The 24,895-nt window shown below is 33.9% G+C and overlaps 1 protein-coding gene across 5 annotated transcripts in view; it reads left to right on the top strand.

Annotated features, from left to right (window-relative positions):
* The window catches only part of ANKRD17 (ankyrin repeat domain 17), a 139,109-nt gene that overhangs the window by 8,020 nt on the left and 106,194 nt on the right, over positions 1–24,895 (top strand). Inside the window, exon 1 of one of the 5 annotated variants that reach the window (XM_039845416.1) lies at positions 23,233–23,430. The exons of the other annotated variants lie outside the window; for them this stretch is intronic. Coding sequence (XP_039701350.1) covers positions 23,377–23,430 — 54 coding nt within the window. The 5' untranslated portion in view covers positions 23,233–23,376. Of the gene's footprint in view, positions 1–23,232; positions 23,431–24,895 lie in introns of those variants that run through there. 5 annotated transcript variants of the gene reach the window in all.

Here is a 24,895-nt window from a genome sequence, read left to right as displayed (position 1 = left end):
CCTCTGTGTAGTTCTTACTATTGCAAGATGCAATATAGGAGTTAATTCTTTTACTTGGCATATGTCTATTGAGTATCCTATATTTGGCTGTTTTCAGTGTACAGTAATCTCAGTCATTTCTCAGTGACTAGGAAAAAGTTGTATTTAAAATCATAATATATGTGTTGAGTTAAATGATTTTATGATTTTATATATGATGTAGTTAGTAAAACTGTTGAACTTAAATACATGAAAACTTAGCACTGTGATAGAATTTTATTTTTAATGATTTTTAGAAGATAAATATTGCTATTAGTCTACTTTTCTCACTAAATTTAAGCCTTATTGAGACCTACCTAGCAAAATCACTTAGGGATTATGAGGGATTTAAGAGATTTTGATAATATTCCTAGCTTTATAAAATTTAAATCTTGTTGAGATAAAATTAATAGTAATTTAAAACTATGAAGATGATGTTAATCTTGTATAATTACTTGGGAGTCTTAGTTTTCAATGTAAGCTGTGTATGCCTTTAGAATTGGTCTCATTATAGGGATTGTGTTTTTGTTTTTGAATACTGGTAGGGTAGACTTTACATCTTTTATGAGCGTCTTTTGGAATACTCACTAATTTTTGTTTTTTCTTTTTAAGATGAAGTCTATATGTGATATTTTTCTACAGTGTCCTTGACAACTAAATTACACCAAAGAATTATCCATTATAATTTTACCGTGAAGATTTTGTAGTAAAGAAAAGAGGTAGCTATATTAGTATACTTGTGGTTGCTGCAAATACAGATGCGTTAAAATATGAGAAATTGAGTTATAGGACAGTGGTAGAATGCAATGTTTAATATCTGTTAAATTAGGTTAGTGTTTTTATAATTAAATATTAAACATTATACATATTTGTAGAAACATATACATATTTGTGGAAATTTGACAAAATCAAAAGATCTAAAGAATACAAAAATCATCTTATAATCCTACTCTCCAGAATTAATCATTATTATTTGAAATCATCTTTTTATTTTTTCTTGGTGTATATTAATCAAATTATCTATCACGCAGAGCAGAGCTGTCACTTAGAAATTTTATCTTAAAATTTTCATTGATGAGCATTCTTAAAATATATCAATTGAAGAGATGAGTTTTCAGATAATTATATATTTAACTATAAAAACTAATGAATACATTCATATTTCTAATAAAAAGAATCTTCTAATACATAAAGGTTTTTATCCCACTCTTTCCTCAGAGTAAATACTGCTACTGTGTTGGTATATATCAAATGTTCTGGTTTCTTTCTTGGTGGGTGTGAGAGTCTATGTGTCTGAGAGAGTACATTAGGATTTGCCTCGTTCTCATAATATGAGAACGTTCATAGTATGAATGTGCATAATTTCCTTGATCCTTTGTGTTGGTAGATATTTAAATAGTTTTCAGTACATTGCTGTTGCATATGTAATACTGAAGTGAACAGCCTTTTACAGTATTTTTAAGTATAAAAATTTTTCTTTGGGATGGATTCTTGGAAATGGAATTGCTGGGCCAGAGGTTATGCACATGTTCAATTTGATAAATACTCCCAGTTGTATTTCCATCAGCAGTGTGTAAGAATGCTATTGGAAATGGTTAGTCTTCCTAGTTTTTAAAAACTTTTAAACAAAAGATAGTGTTATTGTTTTCATTCTTCTGGTTATTATTGAGTAACTTTTCATGTTTATTCATTAGGATTTCTTTTGAAAATTTACTGTTTTAGCATTATTCTATTAGAGCCATCTTAGTGATTTGTTGGTGCTATCTATATTAATGTGTATTAATCCTTCACAGTGTTATTTGTTACGGTTATCCGTTTACAGTATTTTCACAATGTAGAAAATTGTTTATTTTTGCATAGTAAGATGAATTATTTTTTATGACTTCTGGAGACCTCTTTCATCCCAGTATTTTTTTTTTTTTTAAAGTTCTTAGAAATACGGTTTCCAAAGATACAGGGATATCTTTTTGGATATAGCGGTTTAATTGTTGTGTTAATTTCTTATTTACTCTTTTCAGTTGCTTTTGACCTTGTTCAGTTTTTGCCTCTTACAAAGTGCTATTCTCTTTTCTTATGTAATACCATCCTCTCTTGTTTATACATTACTATTTGCTTTTTGTTGGTCTTAGCTTCCTCCTACTCCACTCATTATACATCGTTGCTGAGTTTCTGTCTTGTATCTCGTCTCATTTCTTAGGTGATTTTATCTAGTCTTGTGTCTATAGATGTCTAGGCTAGTGACGCTCAAGTGCATAGCTCCAATTTAAGCCTTTCTTCTTAAGTACCAGGCTGAACCTTGGCTGCCCAATATTTGTACAGTCCTTTCTTCCAACGCATAATCCTTTTTCTTCGTCAAGAGAATCAATCCAAAGTCCTATCTTGTTACTTATATAGCTCAAAGTAAAGGATAACTACATAATGCTTTTCCTCTTAATTCAGTCCTGTAATCTGTAAAATAATAAACATTGTATCTCTCTGTGATTTGCTCAATCAGTTGTACAGTGGTGAATAGGAATAGGATAATCATAATAAAAACTTCTTTGGAGAAGGGAGGAATAGGAAGTAGATAAGTCATTGGGTCCATATTAATAATGAAATCCTTCTGGGCAGGAGAAGACTCTGCTCTGGCAGCTATGTAAATACCTTGGTTAAACTCTGATTTTGCTCTTTGGAGGGAATGCCCTTTTGACTCCTGCGTGTGCCCTTGGCTTTGTTCTTAGGTGATTCTTCCTTGTTTGTTATCTTCCTTTACCACATCTGAAGTAGTAGGCATTTGAGAATGTGGCATCCCTAAGAATTGCACAACTTTTGTAGCTCCCCACCAGTTGGTATAGATTTAGGGGCTGCAGAGTTAAAGTTCACTCATAAGTTTTTATAGGCTAGTAATGTAGTTTAGTGGTATAATTCACAAAAGCTTCATAGATTTTTGTTGTCCATATCATGTGACATTAACTACAGCAGATCTCTTTTAGTCATAATTTTTGAAAATCTGCTCATTCTCTCTTTTACTGATCTGTGCGCAGGCCTGTTTCTCTCTCCCTGTTGTTACCCGGCAACCTGAAGGCATCTGAAATAATAATCTTAGATGATGTTTCAGGGTTTAATGAGAGAAGCAGAACAAGTAGGAGATTTATATATGATAGAGAGATAGATAAGTAGTAAGAGATTTATTACAAGGAATTGGCTTACGCGGTTCGGGGGTTGACAAAGCAAGTCCAAGACTTGTAAAGCAGGCAGTTAGGAAGGGAAAATCTCAGGCAGTATTAAACCCATGGCATATGCTGAAGCTGTTCTCCATAGGGAATCAGTAAAGGAAAATCCAGCAAAGGAAGGGCAATTGTAGACTTAGTTGCTATTTGGCATCTTATTTGCCAGGAAGAACCCATTCTCTTTCAAGAGTTCACTGGACTAGGTCAGGCTCATTAAGGATGATTACCCTAGGTTAAAGTCAGCTGATTAGGGGTGTTAGCTGTATCTGCAAAATCCCCCTACAATAGCACCTAGATTAGTATTTGAATAACTGAGAGAAGGTAATTACAAAATAGCTGCTGCCTTCCCTTTCTCTTTCTTAGGTTAGCCCAAACAAGTTAACTCGTAAAAACCATCACAGGTGGGAAAGCAACACTCTTAACCTTTCTGGTGAAGAACTGGTGAGGTCACAAAGTTATCCTAGTATTTGGAGCACAGGAGCAGCTGCCTTTCTCTACCTGAGAGGTCCCAAATTACTGGCTTATACAGGTTAGGTTTTGCTACTGAATGGCATTGTTTTTATATCTACCTCTGCTTGTAAACTGCCTTATGCCTTACTCTTAGTTCTAAGTTGATCTTTCTGGTTGCTCTTTAAACAGCTAACACACCAGTATTCTGAGATTTTGTAATTGCTTTTCTTAGAGTTGTATACTTGGTAGTCATGTGATGTGCCCTCCTTGTTATTGCAGGCCAAGAGTTTTACTAAATGGTTTGTTTTGCTACTGCATAACAGAGGTTGTTAGCTTTCCAGCCTGAGATGTGTTTCTTTGCTACCTGTTCTCTAAGCATTATCAGAGTTTTTAGGAATTTGTTATGGTAGCATTCAACTTCTAATTTACTCTGTTATGCTTTAAGGTGGGTTATTTGAACAGAGACTCTAAAACACTTGTGGTTCAAAGAAGATAGATTATGTGGTACTTGGGGTATAGTCCTCAAGTGGTATGTAGATCTAAATTTCTACTGTTTGTTATACCATCCCTTAACGTGTGCTGTCCAATGTGGTAGCCAATAGCCACCACAAATGGCTACTGAGCACTTGAAATGTGGCTAGTACAACTTAGGGTCTGGATTTTAAATTTTATTTAATTTTAATTAAATAATCACATGTGGCCGGTGACTACCATATTGGAGAGTATAGATACAGAACATTTCCATCATCACAGAAAGTTTTATTGGACAGCTCTGCCTTAGGGTGTGGACTTCATCTACAAGGTCTAAACTGGCTTATCGGCATCACGTCTGTTATAGGCTGAATTGTGTCCCTCCAAAATTCATGTTGAAGTCCTAACCCCCAGTATCTCAGTGTGACTGTATGTTGAGATAGGGCCTCTAAAAGATAATTAAGGTTAAATTAGGTGATATGGATGGTGTCCAGTCTGACAGGTGGCCTTGTAAGAGGAAATTTTGACACAGAAAGAAACACCAGGGTTGCGTGCACACACAGAAAAGGCCATGTAAAGAGCATTTTGAAAGCTGATGAGAGACGCCTCAGAAGATATCAAACCTGACAACACCTTGATCTTGGACTTCTAGCCTCAAGGACTGTGGGAAAATAAATTTTGATGTTTAAGCCACCCAGTCTGGTATTTTGGATGGCAGCCCATGAGAAATAAGAAAACGAAGGGTGAGCACAGATAGCTGGTTCTTAAGGAATTGACCAAAGCATTGTGAACATTACTTCCTGTTACATCTCATCGGCCAGACTTAGTTATATGTCCATACCTAGGACCTCATTTTTCTATGTGACCCTTATACTCAGATATAACTTGAGAAGTGTTTTGCTAAAGGAAGGGGAGTATGAATATTAGAGAATAGTTAATGTCTTATGCTGATATAATTCTAGGATTACATTGTCCTTATGGCTAGCAGTACAAGAAAAGAAAGTCACTCCTTAATTCCAAATAATTTTGTTGGCCTGCCTTGGCTCATGTCTATTCCTGAACCAGCCACTGTCACTAAAGAAGAAAATGCTTTGTTCGGGCCTATATGCTGTTGAGTCAGTTCTGAATGCTGGTGATCCTATAAATGAGTGATGTCCACAGTGTCCTGTCCTCAAATAGCTCTGTTCAACACCTGTAGACTCATTTCTATGGCTTTTTTTTATAGAGTTAGTCCATCTCCTCTTATATTTGGGTTAGGTTATGTCTTTGTAGCCTGTCTAGGAGGTGGAGTTGGAGAGGTCATTACCACCTGAGACTCATGGAATGCTTTCCCAAAGAAAGTGTTTCTGTTGCCAAAATATGAGGTGGGAAAGTAGAATGGGAGTGGATTCTGGGCATAAGACCTTCAAAGTATACCTTGAAAACTTCTCACCTCTGTCCATCTTTGCTATCATCCTAGCCCAGGCTATTATATTACTTGGATTTCATAGTAGCCTCCTCATTTGATCTCCTCGCTCTCTTCTCTTGTCTCTCCATACTTCATTCTCCAATGCAGCAACTAGGCTAATCTTTCTGAAATGTAAATTGTTATATGACTTCTTGTTGCTCTTAGAATAAAACCTAAACTCGTAACTTAGCCTATAAGACTTCGTGTGGCTGATCTTCATATTGTTCTAGCCTTACTTTCAGCTCATTTGCTGTGTTCCGGTAACACTACCTATCTGTTTTTAGAACATGCAGACTTTCTCACTTGGGGTCTTCTTACTTTCTTTCTACGATGTTCTTCCCCTGGCTCTTTGTTTCTTCTCAGCTTTTAGGTTTCAAGTTAGATATCCTTTCCTTTTCAGGGTTGGTGGAAGGACCCCCCCCCCCAACACTTCTATTCTCCTTCACCCTCCATTTTAGTTTTCTGCCTGTAACTGGGTAAGTTTAACTGGAGTGGGAAATAGGCCTTGTTGGTCTTCCAAGCTTCATTAGTATAATTACTTTAGTGGACTCTTCGGTGTTTCTTACCACTTAGAAAACGGGACTTGTGGGTGGTAGGAGTAGGGGAATTGGAGTGTTTAACATTCCCACATTCTTAACAGGTATTTATTTATTCCTATGTCCACACCAATTTTAGCTATTAGGTAAAACTTTTTGGAACTACTTGTTTTATTTATCAAAAGTCACCAAATACCGGATAGTTCAACCCAATATGTTAGCATGCTTTGATGTCTTAGAAGAAGACAGTTCTTCCCCATTGATCTTCTTCATCAAGAGTTTTGGATATTGCACATTTAACTTGTCAGATGGCTTTTTAAACTGCCATAAAATATGCCCACTGAGATTTTGGTTGGAATTACATTGAAATTTGGATTAATTTGGGGAGAAATAGTTATATAACACTCAGCATTCCCATCCAGAAATATAGCATGTCTATTTTTTTAGGCCCTTCATCTGTCTTTAATACAATTTTATAGTTTTTCGTACAGATTTTGCACATTTCTTGTGGAGTTTATTAAAGTTCTTATTGAGAATGTTGTTTTTTTCTTCCATTACATGTTCTAATCATTTACAGTTGGAGCTTAGGATCCTATTGATCTTGTGTACTTGACCACTAAACTAAATTTTCATGTTGTCAGTTTATTCTGTGTGTTTTCTGACTAAACTGTTACATCGACTTCAATAAAAGATTTTTTTTTCTCTTTTTCATTATTTATACCTCTTTGCTTTTTTTTTATTGCATCAGCTTTGAACGCTCCCTACATGTGAAATAAAAGTGGTAATAGGGACAGTCCTTTCCTTTGTTTAAACGGGAGTGCTATTGTGTCACTATTAAATATAATGCAAATATCCTTTATCAGTTTTAGTATATCTCTCTTAGCTTATTACGTTTTATTAGAAATATATACTGAGTTTTATCGAATGCATTTTTGGCATCTATTGAAATGATTATTTCTCTTTCCCAGCAATCTATTCATAATAGGAATTGCAGTAATAAATTTTCTAATATTAATCTGTTTGAAATACTTAGTATGATGTAGTAGTTTAACACACTGTTGGATTTGATTCCTTTAACATTTTAATTTATGTTTTCTGTGACTATTATCTTTCATATAAACTTTCAAAATTGTTGGGAGAAACTAAATAATTTTCTTTCTTAGATTCATTTTATAAAGATTTGTCCTTTATAAATTCAGTTTATATGCATCCTTTTTTCTTTTAATCTTATATGTTGTATTTTTAACCATATTTGCCACTGAGAAGTTACAAAGGAGTTTGATCAAGTGCTTTAACTGATCTCTTTATAGTTTAATAAGTTTTTTTAAAAATTTTAATTAGTTTCAAGTATAGAGTACATTGGTTAGACATCTATATAGTTTATAAAACAATCCCCTCAATTGCTCCCTCCCTCCCTGACCCTCTGCCTAACCAACGTATTCATTCTAATTGCATTCCCTATGCCGTGCTCCCCATCCCGGTGTCCATCCATCAACTACTAATTTGTACTTCTTTAATTCTTCACTCCATTCTCCCTGCCCCCCAGCACCCTCTGCCCTCTGTCACCAAATTGTCCACTATGTTTGCGAGTCTGTTTATGATTAGTTTGTTCTTCTTTTTCCTTATATTCCACATATAAGTGAAATCATATAGTGTTTATCTTTCTCAGTCTGACTTAAGTACCTTCTAGGTCCATCAAAGCAATATGTTTTTCCATTCCCTTCCTTTTAGTCTGTGTCTTTTAATCTGAAGTGAGTCTTTTATAGACAACGTTAGGGGTCTTGTTTTCCTTTCCATTCATCTACTTGTTTAGTTGGAACACTTAATTCTTTTCCATTTGAGGTATTGATAAGAATGTAGTTGTTACCATTCTTTATTCCTGTTTTTGATACATGTTTTTTCTTAAATGTCCCTCCAACATTTTCTGTAATACGGGCTTGGTGGTGATAAATTCCTTCAGCTTATTTTTGTCTGGAAAGCTTTTTATCTGTCCTTCAACTCTAAATGATAGCTTTGCTGGATAAATTATTCTTGGTTGTAGATCCTGGGTCTTTATCCTGTTGATTATTTCATGCCAAGCCCTTCTGTACTGCATAGTTTCTTTTAAGAAATCAGCTGCCAGTATTATGAGTTTTCCCTTATAAGTAAGTTTTTCTCTTGCTGCTTTTAATATTCTTTCTTTGTATTTAAACTTTGGCATTTTAATTATGATGTGTCTTGGTGTGGGCCTCTTTGGATCTGTGATTTTTGGAATTCTCTGAGCTTCCTGGAGTTTTATGTCCATTTCTTTCACCAGGTTAGGGATGTTTTCCATCATTATTTCTTCAAACAGCTGTTCAGCATCTTGATTTTCTTCAGTTAAACCGATGAGACAGATATTTGGACCCTTAATAGTGTTCTATAGCCTCCTTAAATTATTTTTATAGTCTTGGCATCTTATATCTTGCCATCCTGCTTGTGTGTCCTTGGCTTTCCCATCCTCTAGATAGGGCATTTGATCCTTTTCTTTATTCACTTTATTTCTTTGTTTATTCCATTTAATATAGCTCTTATCTCAGATAATGTGTTCTGCATTTCAGACTGGTTCCCTTTTATAATTTCCATTTCCATTTTTATGTTTTTTATCTCTTTGTTGAAGTTCTCACTGAATTCATCTACACTTCCCAAAAGTTCATTGAGCATCTTTATAACCAGTGCTTTGAACTCTGCATCTGTTAGATTACTTGACTCCATTATATCTGAATCTCTGTTCTCTTCTCTCATATGGTTTCTGTTTCTTTGTCTTCCCATTTTGGCTGCCTTTCCGTGTCTGTTTCTATGTGCTAAGTAAGCCAAGCTCCTTAGTCTCCCGGTCTTTAAAATAGTGTGGATTTGTGAAGTAGGTGTCCAGTGGCACAGTCCTGAGATGGGCTCACCTACAGGCCAAATTTAGCCCAAGCCTCTGCCCCTCCAGGGCCACCTGTTAAGATTCAGCAAGCAATCCACAGGTGCTGTGCTTATAGCTACCTCAAAAGGCCATACCAGAAACCGAGGCCAACTGCCTCCAGTGTGAATCTAGGTGTTGCTTAGCAAAGAGCACCTGACTAGCTAAGGATCTACCTGGATGTGGTTTGAGTAGGGCCTTGAGTTGGGGGAGGCAGAGTTTCAGGAAATCCTCTGGGCAGAGCGATCTCTGTTATCCAGTCTGATGACCTCCTGGCTATGGTGGCACTGTGTCTGCGCACTGGGAGTGGGGAGGGCTCCACAGGAAACAATGGATACCACCGGCACTTCTGTACAATGTGAGTCTCCCCTCGACCCTCACTCCGACAATGTCTCCGTGAAGTCCCCGGTGCCCCCTGTGCACAGCCCCCTGCTGAGCGTGAGCAGGTCTGTCACCGCGAAAATCTGCTTGTGGACACTGTCCCTTTAAGAGGCTTCTGCCTCTGCTGCTGCTGCAGCCTCTGTCAGCTGCTGGAGACTGGGTCGCCCCGTCCTACCTACTGCCATTGCAGGGTGATTTCTTGGATTTCTCTCTAGTCGTATGGCTTGTTCATCAAGATCTCAGGCGATTATTCTTTGCTGCTGCTCCTTGTTTCCGTCACAACTTTGATTTGGTCGCCAGAAGGATGAATAGAGCCTCTATCATCTACACCATTTTGTTTCTTTTCTCTATAGTTTAGTAAGTTTTTTAAGTGGTTTATGTAATTTTGTGCATACCTCTTATTTTTTTAATAATTAAAAATATTTTATTGTGGTAAAAAACACAAAAATTACAATTTTAACCATTTTAAGTGTACAGTTTAGTAGTGTTAAGGACATTCATATTGTTGTGCAACAGATCTTCAGAACATTTTCATCTTGCAAAACCGAAACTTTATACCCATTAAACAACTCCTCATCCCTCCCTTCCCCCAACTCCTGGCAACCACCATACTGCTTTCTGTTTCTGTGAATTTGACTAGATACCTCATATAAGTGGAATCCTACAGTATTTGTCTTTTTTCACAATGATCTTAAAATTCATATGATAGGATTTCCTTTTTAAGATCTAATTCGTTGTCTGTATATACCACATTTTGTTTATTCATCCATCAGTGGACATTTGGGTTGCTTCACGTCGTGGTCACTGTGCCTCTTATTTTTATACTTAATTCATGTACTTCAGATTTATATTGGTTTATGGAAGAAGATAGAAACTTATATTTCAAAATTATTAATTAATTGATTTAGCTATTTCATAGTCTGTCCTTTCCCACTATATGAAGTGCTACCTTTCTTTTGTATATTTAGACAATAGAACAATAGACTGGATTATATCTGTTCAGTATATACATCTTTATACGTACTGTATTTGTATAACCTAAAGGCCCAGATACTAAAGTTAGTTTCTAATAAGCAGCTTCTGTGCTATTTGATAAGTAGCTAACATCTGCAGGATTTTATGGTTAATTTTCTGTATTTTTAATTTAATGTAGTAGTCTTTAGTCAGTAGTCTTTTGAAACTTTTTTTTCCTTCTGCTCTAAAGCCGCTAAGCAGGCTTGGCTTCATTCTTCCTTTTCTTCTCTCCCTCTTTTACTAATTTCTGCGAAAGAAAGAAAGCTGCTTTTATGAAGACAAGAGCAGCACTAGCATCCGTATAGTATTCTTATTGATTTGTGTGATGTGCATTAGTCTGAACTAGGCTGTCTTTGGACTTGGGCATCTCTATATACTATTAGGGCAGGACCTACCAACTCTGTGAATGTATTTTAGTTCTCTTGTATTATCATTCCAATGTTCTTTAGTTTTCTTTCTATGTTTTAAAAATATATTTCAAATAAACTAGAAATAATTTAAAATGGACACACTTGGTATTTAGGAAATGCCAAAGTAGAAGAGCTGCTGTAAAAACTGAGGTAGGTGAGTTTTACTTCTGTTGTAGGTATGACATCTTTTAAATCAAACCTATGCTGAGTATGCAGCCATGATACTAAACTTCGGTTTTTATTTCTATTTATTTAATTTTTTTTTTATGTGGGAGGAATCTTAGAGATTGTATTATTTATTTATTTTTTAAAATCACTTAGTAAATATAAACTGTAAAAATTGTAAACACTAGAAGAAAAGTAATGAGTTGAAAAATCTTATTTTTTATTCCTGGGTGTCTGCCATTACAAACAATACTGCAGTGGATTCTGATATGTATCTTTGAGTATGTGTTTCTGTATTTTAGTAAGATATATTCCAGTGGTAAAAGTGCTAGACCAAGAGGTGCATGGGTCTGTTGCTGTAACTTCTGGTTTATTATGTGTGTCAGTTCCATATTTTTCAAACTACAGTGGTTTTGTAGTGATTTAGAATGTGCTAGGTCTAATATCAGCTTTTAAACCTTGTTTATATCTGATCTCTCTGGATGTCACTCTCTGTTGACTGTTAATTTATCCATGAAGAGTCTGATAAAATATCACCTCTTCTCTGAAGATGTTTATAACAGTTAGCACATCGGTTAATTATAACCTCAATAACTAATATTTTAATAACTAATATTTTTTATGAGTGCTTACTGTATGCCAAGCAAGTTCTGATTGCTTTATGAATAGTATCTCATTTAATCCTCACAACAACTCTGAGGAAGATAATATTATCCACATTTTTATAGTTGAAAAAAATCAGGGCAAAGAACATCTTGCTCAAGGTCATAATATATGATGGAAAGGAGTAAAACACAGGCAGTTTCACATCAAAGTCTGCTTTCTTAACTTCTGTAGTCTACTGTCTCCTTACTCTTTTATGGCCTCCCTAGTAATTGCTCAAGAAGTATATTTTGTGTAAGTTATAGAGCTCACTAGCTCATTTCATCTTGCATCTAGGTCCTCTTTAGAGATCTGTGTGAATGACATCTTATTATAATTTAGGACCTGTGCCTAGATTGTTACACATAAGTAGTAATAGTCCTGAAACATTTCAAGAGTTGGTTAGTCCCGCCCCCCCCATATAACCATTGCCACCATATAATCATTCAGAAAGTTTTCTTTGGATAGAAATAGATTAGAAAATTATAAATCACTAGCAACTTTCCCTCCTTTGTTCTTTTTCTTTTTGAAGCCATTTAAATCTTGACTCAGAAAACACTGATTAACATGTAATTGGATTTTATATCTGCTTTTTTTTCCCGTTGCGGTATGAAGGCTACCTTATGGAATGAGGAGATATACTTAATAAAATTTACATCTGTGTTCTGATTATATGTTTAACACCAAACTATAAAGCTTTAATTTCATTAATTTAGGCTTCTTTTACAGTTAGTGTCCTAATTTTTCTTTTAAATATGGTGGATTGAGCGCATTCCTTTAATTTCCTTTCTGCCAAATGGCCCACTGATATTGTTTAAAGATTGAATTAAATCACAATTCTGAAAAGCAGGAACAGATGTTATTATATGTTAGCCAAACTACTGTAAAGAGGAGCAAAGGGACCTCATTAGCTCTGTAATGTTAATGTGTGCTTACATGTGCAGGGAAGGAGGGGAGAAGATCCAACTTAGGCATGTATAAATCCAAATTTAAATAATGTCATTAGTACTGTTTTTCTCTCAATATTGTTAGTCTCTCTTTTCTTCTGTATTAACTTTATTTTCAGACTAGGGAAAGATGGCTGCCAATGGAGAGGGGCGTGGGGTAGGCTAGCCAGACCTGGGTCATGTGGCCACCACTGTGGAAAGAATCACCTCCACACAAATCACATGGAATATTTTCCCTACAGACAAGAGGGATTATGTTACTAGAAAAAGGGGGTGGGGAGAAAGCATGTTGAGGAGTAAAATTATAGTTCACAGTCCACTACAGGTACCATCAGAGGACCAGAAATTTTGAGAAGATAGAAAGTTCATAGGATTGGACTGACAGCAAAATCTCAGAGGAAATTGGAACCCAAGATACCAGAGGTAAGCTCAGGTTTTCCTAGGGGAATACCAGAAAGGTTCTGAGCTTGGAATCAACAAACGCAAAGAATAGTAGTAGGCAATTGGGTGTAATCAAGAATTTTTAAAATAATTATTTTCCAAAGTGCTGGGTTAGCTGGGCCTTCTTCCTGCCCTTTCTCCAGTTTAAACAGCTCTGGTGGTAGTGGCACCTGCCGTCAGTCATAAAGTCTCTGAACCTGTCTCTTAACAAAGTAGACCAACAGTAGGACAGCTACTGAGATGTTGGAACCTGAGAGAGAAGGAGAGGCACCTAAAGCATGCTGTTCTAGAAAAAAGCTGTTTTGGCGGTTCCCATTGATCTTGACTTTATGTCCAGGTACTTTTCTGGGATGCCTGCTTATCCATACGCCCTGCCTATTTAAATAGTACTAAAGTATGTTTTGAAACAACTTGGGTATATAAATTTCCTTTTATCATTGTAGCTTATGAATTCTAATAACCTATCAAATATTTCTGATGAAAATTTAACATGAGTTGAGCTGTTCTGTAAGTACACCATACACACCAGATTTCAAAGACTTAGTATCAGAAAAATATCCCAAATATCTTCTTAATAATTTTTAATATGGATTTATAGTGAAATGATAATGTTTTGACTATATCAGGTATAATATGTTATTGCAATTAAAAAAATAAATAAATAGTACTACTCTCTCATTTAAAGGACAAACCATTTGGGAAAACAAACCCAAACAACCTCAGAGAGTGCCTACATTGGCTTCCTGTATTCTCTAATTGTTCATTTGCCAGTGTAAACAGGGATAATCAGACAATTGAGGAGAATCATGATGGAAGAGGATTAAGATGAATAAAACAACTGCTCTCATATATAATTCAAAAGAAAACTTCAAAGAAAAAATGTAATGGTATTTCATTTGAGGTGTAAGAACATGTTGCAGTGATTGGTTGATTATATTTGCACTAAAAAAAGGAGTAGAAAACCAGAAAAGATTTTGAAAATTATAAAGAAAAAGTTGAATGGATGGGCTAAATAACAATTTAGCATGATTGAAGACGGAATTGCTAATTTGTAGCTAAAGACGAGGAACTCTCTGTGTATGTGAAATTAAAAAAAATCTGGAAAATTTGAAAGAAAATAAAGAGATGTGAAAATACATGACAAAGTTTTCACTTCTGTAAATATGAGTTAAGTAGAGAACAGGAGCAGTGGGAAGGAAAAAAATATTGAAAAAAATAGTCGAAGTTCATGAGCTAGAGAAAGATAATGAATTTCAGACTGAAAGAGCCCATCTAATACCAAGCAGGATGAATGGAAAAAGATCTACATCTGGTCACATCTGGTCACATCTGGTAAAATTTCAGAACTCTAAGGATAGAAAGAAAATCTCCAGTTACTGCTGGAGAGAGGGAATGGAAAAAGGAAAATCCAAATGACCGAGTGCTTAGAAGCCTTGCTGAATGCTTGAAGACAGTAGTGTCGTCATCATTTGTGGAAAAACAGATTTGTACCTAAATATTCTGTACTCAACCATACTATCACATGAGGACAAGTACATTTTTTACACTTGGAAAAACTGTACCTTATATGATGATATTTGAAATACTATAGTACAATAAAAACTATAATATAGATTATATGATGGTTGGATGGTATGGAAGGGAGGAAACAGTGGTAGCTACAGGGGCAATCTTGGGCCTTCAAAAAGAACTGAACAAAGCTAGAAGAAAATTCAAGTGTTATCAGCCTGAAATACATGGACCAGTAATGTTTAAATGACATAAAATTATATTACATTATATTATATATGCACTTATTTTTTAGTTTTTAGAATCAGCCTAGAAAATACGTAAAATTTAGGCTTAATTATAGTTATGGAGTAGCATGTATTATAAACTTTTGTAATATAAAAATAATATAATCTGTAAAATTAGGAGATAGAGGGCAACAAGGGAATGGTCAATGCTTGTTTCTTCAGTGGACAGTCAATAGCATATAAAATTGGCGAATCCAGAAACAATGAAAGTGGTTTTAAAGAAGGCTGTTAACGGCGTAATAACATATTGCAAAAAAGACTTAATACTCGTCTAATGCCTTTGTGGCCTTTGAATTTTTTAAAAATTCCACTTGCATACACCACATTTATAATATTAAAAAGAGTACAGATATGTTGCATCCACCTAGTCAGGTAGTAACACTTTTATTTATAATGTGACATTTTAGGACCCCATGGATTTTAGAAACTATCCAAGGTAGAAAGAGAGGACACCTAGGTGTTAATTCCAGAAATTGAGAAGTTGTATAAAATACAAGTGTGACTATTATGTAGAATGCATAATTATTTCTTGACTTGATTACACTCCTGATTTTATATGTCAGCTCCTGAATTTTTTTCCATGATTTTGTTTTTAAAAGTTTACTGTTAAAAATTTGGATATATGGGAGAATTCTGAGTCTTTCCTCCTGCCATTGCTGCTAAATAAGATGACATTGTCTGTGATGTGTTGAAGATCTGAATTGGAAGCCTGGGTTATCCATGAGGAGGGAATCATGTGATCAAGGAGAGTGATAGCTACTGGACTCTGGATGTGTCTTCTAGCAGAACTGGAAGAAAGAGAATGGAAATAGAAACGACCTTTTTTATCCTTCTAAAGATGAGGCTGATATTACGACCCTATCCAGACAATATTTGTTGAATGAAAGAATTTTATTTTGATCCCACTTCAACTTAAAGGCAGGTCGACATCCTGTTTATGCTCCATGTAGGTAAAATGTCTTTTGGAAGCTTCGTTCTAGGAATGTTGCATCAGAAACATGATCTTTTGGGGAGCAGATTTCTAATGGTATGTTTTTCAGATTTGATTTTTAAAAATATAAAATCTTAAGATATTATACACCTAAATATTGAAGGTGTAAACTGCAAAAGCCTCTAAAACCTAGGTGCACTATCTGTAATAACTGCTTAAACTGTACATCGTTTTCTAAGTGAGTTGGAGTGCTAAAAATCAAGTTATACAAATGTATACTCTTAAAATAACTTAATTATGAGAAATACTTTAAAAACTGAGCATTTTTCAGGAAATCTTGGAATTTGTATAAGAGGGAGATGGTTTCCTCAAGTATACAAAAACAAAAACTAAGTATAAAATGATGTTTGGCAGTTCAGTTATGCTTTTAAACATTTTGTAAGCTATTAGTTATTCAGTGCCTACTCTTTAAACAATATTAACTACCTTCACTGAGAGATATTACATAAATGTTTTTAAAGAGGGTGCGAATTGATTTAGAAGGCTTTCTCAAAATACTTGACTCTGGTAAGAAATTGGTGATGGAGGAATTGAAATTATGAATATGGGTTAAATTTGATTACATAAAGCATACTGGAGAGAAATCTGTTACATATTTAAAAGTTGGTAGATACTGCCTTCTATTTTCTTATATTCTTAAGTTTTGTTGGAGATTTGATAGTAAAACAATATCTGAAATTTGTGAGGTAGGTTGAAAGTAGTGGAAACATTGCTTCTAAAATAGCCATGTTAGATATCTTCATGATGACCAAAGAAGTATTTCGCAGTTACAGTGAATGAAACACACACACACACACACACACACACACACACACACACACACACACACACACACAGTGTTAGAATCCTGTTTGTATATTTACCTTGGGAATTTGGGGATGTCACAGTTACGCTTTGAGATTTTTTATATGCGCCTAAAGATCCTGTATCTGGTCAGGATTATGTTAGTGGAAAAAGGGTATGGTGTTCATTTACAATTTTTGGCCTAACCCTTGGTGGATAGAGACCACTTAATGTAATACATTTCTTAGGAGATGGAATTATGAGTCTGAAAGAGTAGTCTTTTGGTACTAGGAATAATTACTTACTGGCAAACCATTCAAGATTTGTTATAAATAGATTAGACTAGAAATAGCAGAGTGATAGCAGGCATCATCAAAGACCAGACTATTTGGAGCTTGTTGCCAGTGACTCCAGACCATCAAGGAACCAGAGGAGGAGAGCCAGTGACAGCATTTGGAATCCAAGGTTACTTGAGTAATTTTTACATCCTAATTATGCTCCATGCCTTTGATACTATCTTAAGTGAGTTACCTGGAGCTGTTTCTTTAGTCTCCCAGTATAGGATAGTGTCCATCAGAAGACTGCTGGAAATTGATAACTCTAAAAAATTGGCTTTGGACTTAAGTCTGATTTTGTACTTTGTATTTTTATTTCCAGTTCCTCTACTCCCACCACTGTGCGTGTGTAGTGTGTGTGGTGGGGTAGGAGGCTGTGGGTGTGTGTAGTATATTTTCTTTTTGTTTGTAGATACTTGCTGTTTTTTTTTAGCAGAAGAGAGATAATGTGTTGCTGACCAAATGGAGAGTACTGTGCTATCAATAGATTTAATCTACTTAAAGCAAAACCAAATGTATTGAAATAAGTAATTTCTATAATATATATACTTGTTTTTATTTTTAATTGAAAATGTACAATGTAGACAGATTTGAGGGTGAATGCAAACTAAAAACAATAAATATTTTATCAATTTTGTATACATAGAACCTATTATGAAATACTGGAAAAAGAATGAATTCATGAGTAGAGACAACAAATGCAAGTATCCAACAGGCACAACTATTATTGGAGATGTCGAAAGAAGCTGCTTTGTTTTTTATTTTGCTTAGTATGTTACTTATATTTGGACAAGACCATGCTTGTATTTCATTTTGTACTAGGACACATCTGGATGAAATATTTTGTTTAAATTTAATAATATTTTTGTACTGTTTTAAGTGGACTTTTAGGTTTTATTTACTAATTTTAGAAAAATGAAGGTCGTCTACAAATCAGAAAAGAGGGAAAAATTATTGAAGATTTTGTTGTTAAACTTTGTCAAGAATCAGGATCAAGTTTTTCTAGATTATAGACTCTTGGGGATGGACTAAGTATTTGCCATTCTTTATTGTAGTATATAAAGCCTGTCACCTAGTAAATACTCAGTAAATATTCATATAAACGAATGATCAAAAATGCTAATGATGATCTTTCAAAAAAAGTTACCTAGAGCTTTTAATAGTATTAATCTTGAGAAAAAAATTATTTAGGCAATTAAATTATTATAAAATAATTTATACCTTTTCTCACATTTGGAATATAGTACTGATGGCCTTTGCATTATTTCATTTATAAAGTTACAATTTTACACGTTCTTAATTTTTCGTTACCTAAGCCTTTCAGTTATTCCTACACATATCAAGTAGCATTTTCACCTGTTAACATTTATTTTGAAAGTTCTTGTGAGAGTTTAATCATTCTTATTTTTAAATAATATCAAAATTAGACCTGGAATACATGTCAAGAAACTGAAATAAAAACTGTTTACAAATCATTGTGTTAGTAAAAACTTATGTGTGGAAGTATCTTCTTAGTATACATTTTTTTAAATAATGATGAAAGTATTACTTTAGAATTTTATGTTTTGAAAATGAATAGTTTGAAATAAATGTAAGGTAAGTAAATACATCCAGCAATACAGTATTTTAATTCTAGCTCTTTATAGTACTAAATTCTGGCAGATACTTTACGATTTACTTCTAAATTGAAAAAAAACTTTTAAACCTAGATGGAATTTGTATTTTAGTGGAAGTAGATTATTTTTTAAAGGACAAATCATTTGACTCCCCATTCTTCTCTCTTCTCCAACTACATACATGTACATAGAATCTGCATTGTGGCTCCCCCCCTCCCGCCTCTTTTTTTTTTTTGGTAAATAATTGAAGTTCTAAATCTGTCAGGGAATGTATTTATGTGATTTTGGTAAGGGGCAAAAGTTAGATGAGAGGAAGTGTAACTTTCATTTGAGATTTCTTAAAAAGTAGAAATGATAAGGAACTAAAAATAGATATAGATACGTATTTTAAAACTATATTCTGCTTTCTGATCTGGGGTTTTTAATAGACTTGTATCCTTAACACTTAATATTTCTAGGGAAGTACACAGTCTCCTTCACTGTTAGAGTATAAATTAGTTCAACTTGTTTAGAGGTCAGTTTGGTAAGATAAAATTTTAAATACATATACCTATCAAGAAATTTACCCTACAGATATATTGAGGCATGTGCAGAGTATATATGCCCTTTCATTGGGCCTGTTCATTGCAGCATTATGAAACGTTAGAAACAACACAAGTGCCCATCAATAAGGGCACTGCTTAAATAAGTTGTAGTATAGTTCTCCAGAGAAAATTTGAGTAGCTATCAAAATCAAAGACATATATATATACATGTGCTAATCTGAAACAATTATCACAGAGAATTAAATTTTAAAACTGGGGATGCAGAACATATGCATAATATGTTTCATATATGGAGGTTATTTCTGGAAGAATATACTAACTAGTGCCTTTTAGGAGTCGTGAGAGGTAGGTTTACTTTTCCCTGTATTCTCTTATGTATGTGAATTTTTCTGTGTACATGTGTTACTTTATAGATAAAAACCATAGTTAATAAACTATGGAGGTAATGAAAAGGATATTACTATGCTACATTAGACACGTATTTAAAGGCCTCAGTCGTATATAGCATGATTGGTTTAGGAGAAATAAAGGGTAAAATCATGGGGATAGTGTTTTAATAATGTATGAGCTTTCAGAAATTTGACCAGATTTTATTAGCCTTTTAATTTAAATTGTATTAAACTCTTTAATACCTGTATCATTTGTGCTTGGATCAGGCTCTTTCACACTTGGGTTTCATACTTCTGAAATATAATTTACAGAGTGAAAAAGGAAAATGGGTGTATTATAAAGTAATGACTGCGTATCATACTTTTTCTTTGAGGGATGAAGTTTGTTTAGATTTTTTTTTCTAGAAGTTTGTTTTTATGTAGGTAGGTGAAATTATTACATTTGTCCTAGCACCAGTTGTCCTTGTTTTGTTTGAAAATGTGGATTTTGAAAAGTCTTGCCCTTCTCTAAATTGAAAAAAAATATTTGATGGGAACAGAACTGCTTTACAAGGAATTTTTGATTAAAAAGAATTTATGTGGGGGAACATCAACAAATGTTAAATCATACAGAATAGAGTTCTTGCTTGTCAACACATATTGTGTGTGTGTGTGTGTGTGTGTGTGTGTGTGTATGTGTGTTTGATTTTCTTGTTCCTTGTTCAAAAACTCAGTTCTGGTCCTAAATAAAATCGTAAATTTTAGAAGATACCTTCATCCAATATTGGTATTTATTAAACTTCTGTCCTTTCCTCCCTTTTTTTTATTAGAGGCTTTTTTCTCTTTACTTTAGACATTTGAATCTTCTTATTTTACTAAATATTTTTTTTTTATGATTCAAATTATTTTTATGTTACTGGTTTTTATTTACATGAATGTTAATATTTACTATTTTCTCATGAATGCTTTGCCATTGGACTAAATGAAAGATCTTATCGAAATCCATTTTAGGCAAATGGCAAAAGAGTTTTTTTGCCTACAAAATGAGGTCGAAATAGAAGGAAAATGACACATTTTAGAAATGTAGGAGCATAAGGCAGATGTATATAAATCTGTTTTCATATCCTTTTTACCAGAGTATCCTATGCTGTGGCATAGATTATTATATTAACAAAAAGGACCAGGAAATAAAATTGAAGAAATGATTACTTTGCTATAATAACGAATTATAGAAATTATGAAATATAGATTTGGTTTATATTGACCATTTCTAATATTTTAGTAACCTAAAGAAAATAGTCACAGAACAAATGTTTTTGTCACCAGAAATTACTCCTAGTAGTAGCAGTAATTTAAAAGGAATTAGGATGCATTGCTGGATATCAAACGATTCCTTTATTCATGCATTTGTTGTTTAATCTACAAATAAATACTTAAGTGCCTGCCCTGTGCCAGAAACTGTGCTCGCCCTGGCTGTGCATCGGTGAGCAAAGTGTTGCCTACTTTCATCAACCTTCTGCTCTGTAAGAGATGATAAATAGTATATAAGCATCCATAATCACATTATTGGTAAAATCTTAACAGTAAATGTCAGAAAACGTAAGAGAAGAACCCAAATAATCCTAGAATAGAAGAGAAGGAGACGGTGAGTTGTTTGGTTGACTTGTGCCTTAGGGGGCTGAATTTCTTGTCAACTGAAGTTGGAAAGCCTGTTCTTGGCTTATGGGAAATAAGAGTGCTCCAGCCTGAGAGTTCTTTGAACTCAAACCTGTTTTTGGCTTGTTTATGTTAGAGGAATGTCTGAGAAAGAGAAACTTTTTTGATGACTTCTTTTAGTTTAAGGATGAGCAGTTTATTTGAAGCATGGAAAGAATTGACCTGGAAGGCAAGAAATAGTAAAAGCCAGTTTGCTAATTCTTTTAAAACTCGGTCTTAACAATGGAAATTGTTTTTTTTTTTGAGAAGTCTCCAAATGCCAGGCTTTGTTTTCCATTAATTTCACACAGCCTTTGCAGTCAGACTGTTCAGGGTTTGAATCCCAATGCTATATAACTATGCACTGAGACTTGATTTCCTCATCTGTAAAATAAGGATAATATCACTTGGAGAAAGTATAGTAGATGGTTCAGAGGATAGACTGGAGCCAACTGCCTGCCTTTCAGTTTTAGCTTCTCAATTTAATTAGCTCAATTGGTCATAAGTTGGGCAAGTTGCTTAACCTATCTGTGCCTCAGTTTCCACGTATGTAGAATGGCGATAATAGTACCTTTTTTTAAGCATTTATTGTAAGAATTAAATGAACTAATATATACAAAGCACTTAAAATGCATGTGGTATTTAATATGCACAATGTAATTATTAATGTTATTTTAAGTTACTATCCCTTAGCAGCGTTATTGTGAGGGTTAAGTAACATGTTTATTAAAAAAAAAAAACCCTCATACATTGCCTCCTAATTATCAGAAACTGAGTAGTAGATAATTTATCTCATTTAATCTTCAAACAGACCTGTTAAGAAATATTATCTGTCTTGACTGTACCTAGAATAGTTCCTGATATATAGTAGATAATCCATGTTGAATGAAGTAACCCATTTTATAGATTAATAACAGGCCCAAGAGAACTACAGAATTTCTTTCCACTAAAACCTGGCATCACTTTGGGGAGACATTACTAGCAGTGTCATTTGTATCGCCTCTTTTTTAGTAGATTTGGTCATGTGTATTAATAATAACTTCTTCCTCTAATTTTTTTCTTTTAAATATTCATTTTCTTTTGTTATGAAAATTTAGACTAGAAGAACTCTTCACTCTAGAATTGTAATTAGATTGTATAATCTGCACATTCAAGGATCCTTCAAATTCAGTTTGTATGGCATTCCTACAAGTGCTGGGTTATTTATGCCACAGAACATAGAACATTGTTCCTTTCCCACTGCATTTTTTCATATTACAGATTACATAGGAAAGAAATTTGACAAAATAACAGATTTTACTAACCTGAGCAATTACCATAATAAATATATAAACTCACTGTACTGCCAGTCACCCATTTTATTTACTGTTTAATGATCCAAATGGTGTTTCTGAATTTCAGTTATCTGAAATATTTTAGTATCTCATAATATTTATAATGGGTGCGGGAGGGAGAAGGCCATTTCTTTAGTTAGTAAATTAAGTTAAAGGCATTCCTAGAAAATGAATATAACCATGTGCTATGTCTTGTTTCTGTAATTGTAAATCAGGTGATTGTTAATCTCACTTTCTAAGATATTTCCAAACAGATTAGTTTATTGAAAACCAGGTTACCATTTAAAAAAATCTACATTAAGATTATTATTTTTGACACTCTTAACATCTATAATATATATGTTACATAATGCATTCGCCTGATGTAGCAAATTTATAATTTGGTATTACCTTGCCGTTTCCTTTGTGTATTTAATACAACCATTAACCTCACTAGAAGGCTTTACTATGGTCAAATTGCTACATAACCCACTTCAGCCTCTTTTTGTTCATCCAGGAAACCTAACGTGTTAAATAGCTTTAAATATATATAATGTGTGTGTATATATGTTTTATATATATATAACTATTTCCTTTTTGAAATTTTAGGATTTTAAGATTTGAAATGGTAAAATAAGACTTTTATCTAATGAAATTAATTGACAGAACTTTGCTTTGGAATATAGCTTCTGTATCTTTAAAAAATACACAGTGAGTCACCCCCTGCTCTTTTGGTAGATGCCTGGCTAGTGAACAGCTAAGCCGCTTTAGGCATGTAATAGAACATTCCATTTCCTGTTCCCTTGCTGACACAGAGGAGTGTTCCTGCTGGCAATGATCTAATCATAGTGCAGTAAGAAACATGGCAGTTTGATAAAACATGGTGGAGACAGCGGCTGAAATGGAAGCATATGTTCTAGAAGACATTCTTGAGGTAGGGCTAGGTTTGTAAATAAAATGAAAATTGAATTCTAAACAAATCTTATCTGATGGAATTATTTTACAGATGAATAGATTAGAGGAGAAAGCAAAGAGGGAGAGCATAAAAGCAAGATACGGTCAGACCTTATTCCGTGTGAGAATGTGCCAGTTTGGTTCACATGATTACTAAACAAATCTAGAATTATTTTCTTTAAACTTCATGTATTGTAAATTGTAGATATATGTTTGATAGGAAATAAAAAAAATAAGAAAGGGCCTCGGACTTAATAAAAAGCCTTGTGCTGGTGGTGACCTTTAGATTAACTCATTAGAAGGTGGGGTCTGCAAAGCAGGTTTTAGTATCTTGTGTCTTAGAATTCATTTACATATCTAAGCCTCAAGCTCTGCTTGCAGTTAACTATTAAAAACAGCTGGTTCTTTTAATTTTGGTAAAATGAAGCATATATGTCTATCTAATTGCTTAATTTAGTTGGTACATTCTGGTTTTAGATTTTCATGTGACTTTGATTATTAGAAAATACATTATGAAATAAAAAATCAAAGGACCCTAAAATTTAAGGCAGTAATGCTTCAGAGCTTAAAATAAATATCTGAGTCATGAGAAATTTAAGTTATAGTTTCTTTTTTTCTTGGTTGTATCAGTTTTATAAGAATATTTGAATACATAAATCAGTTCAAGGAAATACATGTCAAAGCGAAACTATAATTTGGATTTGGCCTTGCATGTAGTATACTATCAAACATTTATGTTTATAGGTATAGATATTTAAAACCCATTTTTTTATATATGGTTTGTAGGGTTCCTCCCCCATCAAGAAAAGACTAATTCAGATAAAGAGATTTCATAATGGTGAGTGGTATTCCTAATACCCAGACTGTTAATATAATTTATTAAATATTTCCCTTTCTTCAGTAAGAGATTTGATTAGGGGGAGAGAGCTTGAGAGAATAAGCTGTTAAAGGAAGCTAGGCGGGGTTAGCAGGATAAAAAAGCCTATGCGCATTATAAAGTGCTGCATGATCAATGAGCATTTTCTGGAGTCCCTCAGTGTGTGCTTGGAGCTGACATTGCAGCAAGTCTCATGGTTCTGCAGAATGAAAACTGATTCCATTGTATTATCTAGCTTCTTGCAGACACCTGCCATCACCTTCCCCCTCTTCTAAGAGTTTACTGTTCTGAGTTGAATCCTCTGGTTAATTTCCATTTTTTCCTTTTCATTTATTTACTTATTTTTTTACTTTGATACTATTGGTGAGTTTCCTTAAAAATGATGTGATGAATTATCTACTTAAAAATAGTGATAACTCACTTTCATCAAGGAACTTCAGTAAATGAGTAGTCTCATGACTTTTTAGAAGTTGAGTTTAAACAAGTTTAGAAAGTTCTAGTGGTACATTTTAATTTGCTTTTTAAAAATTTTACTTTGGATTTTAAAGAAATGCATTTAATAGGTTTC

The sequence above is a fragment of the Pteropus medius genome, unplaced genomic scaffold, assembly GCF_902729225.1.
Source record: "Pteropus medius unplaced genomic scaffold, Ma_sr-lr_union100, whole genome shotgun sequence".
In the NCBI taxonomy this organism is placed as follows: domain Eukaryota; kingdom Metazoa; phylum Chordata; class Mammalia; order Chiroptera; family Pteropodidae; genus Pteropus; species Pteropus medius.
Note: the sequence above shows the minus strand (reverse complement) of the source record. Positions and strands in the feature narration are given on the sequence as shown.